At 32.6% G+C, this 2,843-nt stretch overlaps 1 protein-coding gene across 2 annotated transcripts in view; it reads left to right on the top strand.

Moving 5' to 3' along the window:
- LOC145259705 (uncharacterized) overlaps window positions 1-751 on the top strand; it is a 36,603-nt gene extending 35,852 nt beyond the window's left edge. For both annotated transcript variants that reach the window (XM_080117380.1, XM_080117381.1), the window contains exon 2: window positions 147-751. In XM_080117380.1, the coding sequence (XP_079973506.1) occupies window positions 216-647 (432 nt within the window). In that variant the 5' untranslated portion in view covers window positions 147-215 and the 3' untranslated portion in view covers window positions 648-751. The remainder of the gene's footprint in view (window positions 1-146) is intronic.
- The last annotated feature ends 2,092 nt before the right edge of the window (window positions 752-2,843 follow it).

The following is a 2,843-nucleotide window of genomic DNA, read 5'->3' as shown; positions in this document are numbered from 1 at the left end:
AAATAATACTAATACGAATCTCAATACAAATTTTCATGTGATTCTTTTTTTTCTTTCAGAGATTAACCAATACGAATCGCAATACAACTTTTTCTTATTCTTTTTATTTTTATTTTTATTTTATTTTATTTTTTTTTTTTTTGCAGATAAAATTTCTAGAAGAATGTAATCCAATGAAAGTCCCGACCTGAAACTTCCGACTCCGACAGGAAGACATGAGCGATGTTTCCGAAGCTTATGATTGTTTCCTATGTTTCCATGATTGTGATGAGAAGATTGCGATTACGATTCTTGAATATTGCGAAAAGCAGGAAAATGGCGGCTACAAGTTTTGCTTCATTGGTAGAGATTCTATAAGCGGGCAGTTTTCCGATGTTTACAGGCATGCCCTCGACCAATCCAAAATGACCCTGATCCTGATTTCCCAACAAGCCTTGACGGAACGCTGGTTCGACGTTGTAATGAACGAGAGTTTGATCGTTTACATTGAAGGGAAAATGAAGATAATTACAGTTTTAATCGAAGACATTAACGAGGATGAACTACCCGAAATGCTTTATCCATTAGCTAAACTCCATTTTTATTCGAAGTATTTCTGGCATAGATTGAAAGAGGTGCTTAAAAATACACGCGCTGCCATTTCGTGAGATATGTGACTATTTAACGATTATTCCACAGAATCGCTGTTCTCCATGGGGGATAAACGATTTGCTCAAACTCCCTATTGGGAAAATAAATGTATTTATTTCAATTATTTATTTTATTTTTTTAATGGAAATCGCTCCATAGAAGACATGAAGCCACTTAATTTAAAAAGATAACGAGATCAAGATATATATATATATATATATATATGTTTTTTTTGTTTTTGTGATATGTTTTCAATGAATTCAATTATTTACGAAAGTGCATTTTTACCTAAATGCTAGTTGGGAATATTTTTCCCTTTTAACCAATTTGCTACCCCCATATGGGGAGCGGCATATATATTGTTTTTTTAAATATAATTATCCACTAACACGTGTTTCGTCGTCTACAACTCATCAGAGTGGCTGAATCTAGCGAGAGTTGAAATATATAAAAACTACATATAACAAATAAATGACAAAAGTCTACATTCCAAATTTTAACATGTTGACCATCTTACCGTTTATTTCGTTAAGCATGTTAAAATGTTCAATTCTTGACAGCACCTGTTTTGTAGTGCAGAATCATTCGTTTAATTATTATGTCAATTTTTTAATTTATTCTGCCCTTAACTCATCAGAAGAAAAAGCACTTATTAATTTTAAAAGAAAATAAAGGTACAGGGGCATGATTACAAAATACGAAAATTTAGGGGGAAAAGTTGCAATTACCTTTTTATTTTATTACGTTATCTTATGTCATTTATTTGTTATATGCTCTGTATCAAGCTTCATAAATTAAAGGATTGGTATAAATTCAAGGTGAAATATAATTAAATGAATATATTTCTCCATAAATGTAATTACAGATATATAGATATATATATATATATATATATATATATATATATATATACTAGCTGTACCCTGCCACGCGTTGCTGTGGCTCAAATTGGCGCAATGGAAAAAGTTCCAAAATGAGAAAAAGCATGTTTCTTATAGGTTTAATTTTCCATTTTGCATGGGTACACAGTTTTTGTTGTTCCATTTTCTTAGCTGATATAGAGATTTTCCGGTTTGGTGACTCTTGAATACGTAACATAAATTGTCCATGTGAAAAAACAGTCAGTGTGTAACTGTAAGGCCTACAATTGTAAAGATTGTTCCCTGTGCTTTGTTGATGGTTATTGTAAATGACAATAAAATTGGAAAGTTCAATTTCCTAAAGTGTAATGATGTATCCGGTGGAATCATAGGAATGCATGGAATGAAGATATATTCATCTGTGAAAGGTCCTGTTAAGATTTCTATGATATTGTTTGTTAATTTTTTTTTACTGCAAGCTATGTGCCATTGCAAAGCTTGGATTGGTTTATGTTTCACAACATGATAATTAGTACACCAAATTTCAGTTGCAATACATGCGGTGGCATCCCTGGCAAATATAGCTGTTGGATAATTAACTACTTTATCTGCTTTCACAACAGTGTCGATGGATTTGTATTTGACTACCTCACTTGGAATTTTACGTTGAATAATAGCGTTAAGTTCATGGGCATCTTTGTATTGACCTGCAAGAATAGCTCATTCACTCAGTCAAATGGAATTCTTATAATTTGAATATCTACAAAAACCTTTTAAACTAACTATTCTTTTGATGAAATAAAATTACAGAAATTACAGAAGTTAAAAGTCAAAGAATTTTGCCCTTAACTCTGATCAGCTGGCACTTTTTTGTACCCAATTTCCCACAAGTGATGCAAAAGTTTTTATGCGGATCGAACAGTCTGCAACTGGATATGCATATTTTGAGTTAAGTTTAATGTCTTCACATGGAACAAAAAAGTAGAGTATTTGAGGCAAGCATTTATTTCATCTGCTGGTGTTGATTGAAGAATAACAGGTAACATTTGTCTGAAATCTCCTGCAAGCAATATTACTGCATCCCAAATGGTCTGACATTGCCACGCAAACCTTGCAAGGATCGACCAAGAGCCTCAAGTGGTTTTTTGCATACCATTGTGCATTCATCCTAAACAATAAGTTTGCATTTCTGGTATATTTTTCCCCATATTGGATGTTTTGGAGATGTCGAACATGAGATTTTTGAAAAATTGAATGTTTTAAAGTAGAATAAATAATTCTTCTACTTGGCAGCAAGGTCGCAGGTATTCCTCATGCAGCAAAGGCTAAGGCTATGTCATTTTGTTACCAAAT

The sequence above is a fragment of the Euprymna scolopes genome, chromosome 35 (assembly GCF_053919585.1).
Source record: "Euprymna scolopes isolate OS-2025 chromosome 35, ASM5391958v1, whole genome shotgun sequence".
Taxonomy (NCBI): domain Eukaryota; kingdom Metazoa; phylum Mollusca; class Cephalopoda; order Sepiida; family Sepiolidae; genus Euprymna; species Euprymna scolopes.
The sequence above is the reverse complement of the archived record's forward strand: the minus strand, read 5'-3'. Positions and strand labels throughout refer to the sequence as shown.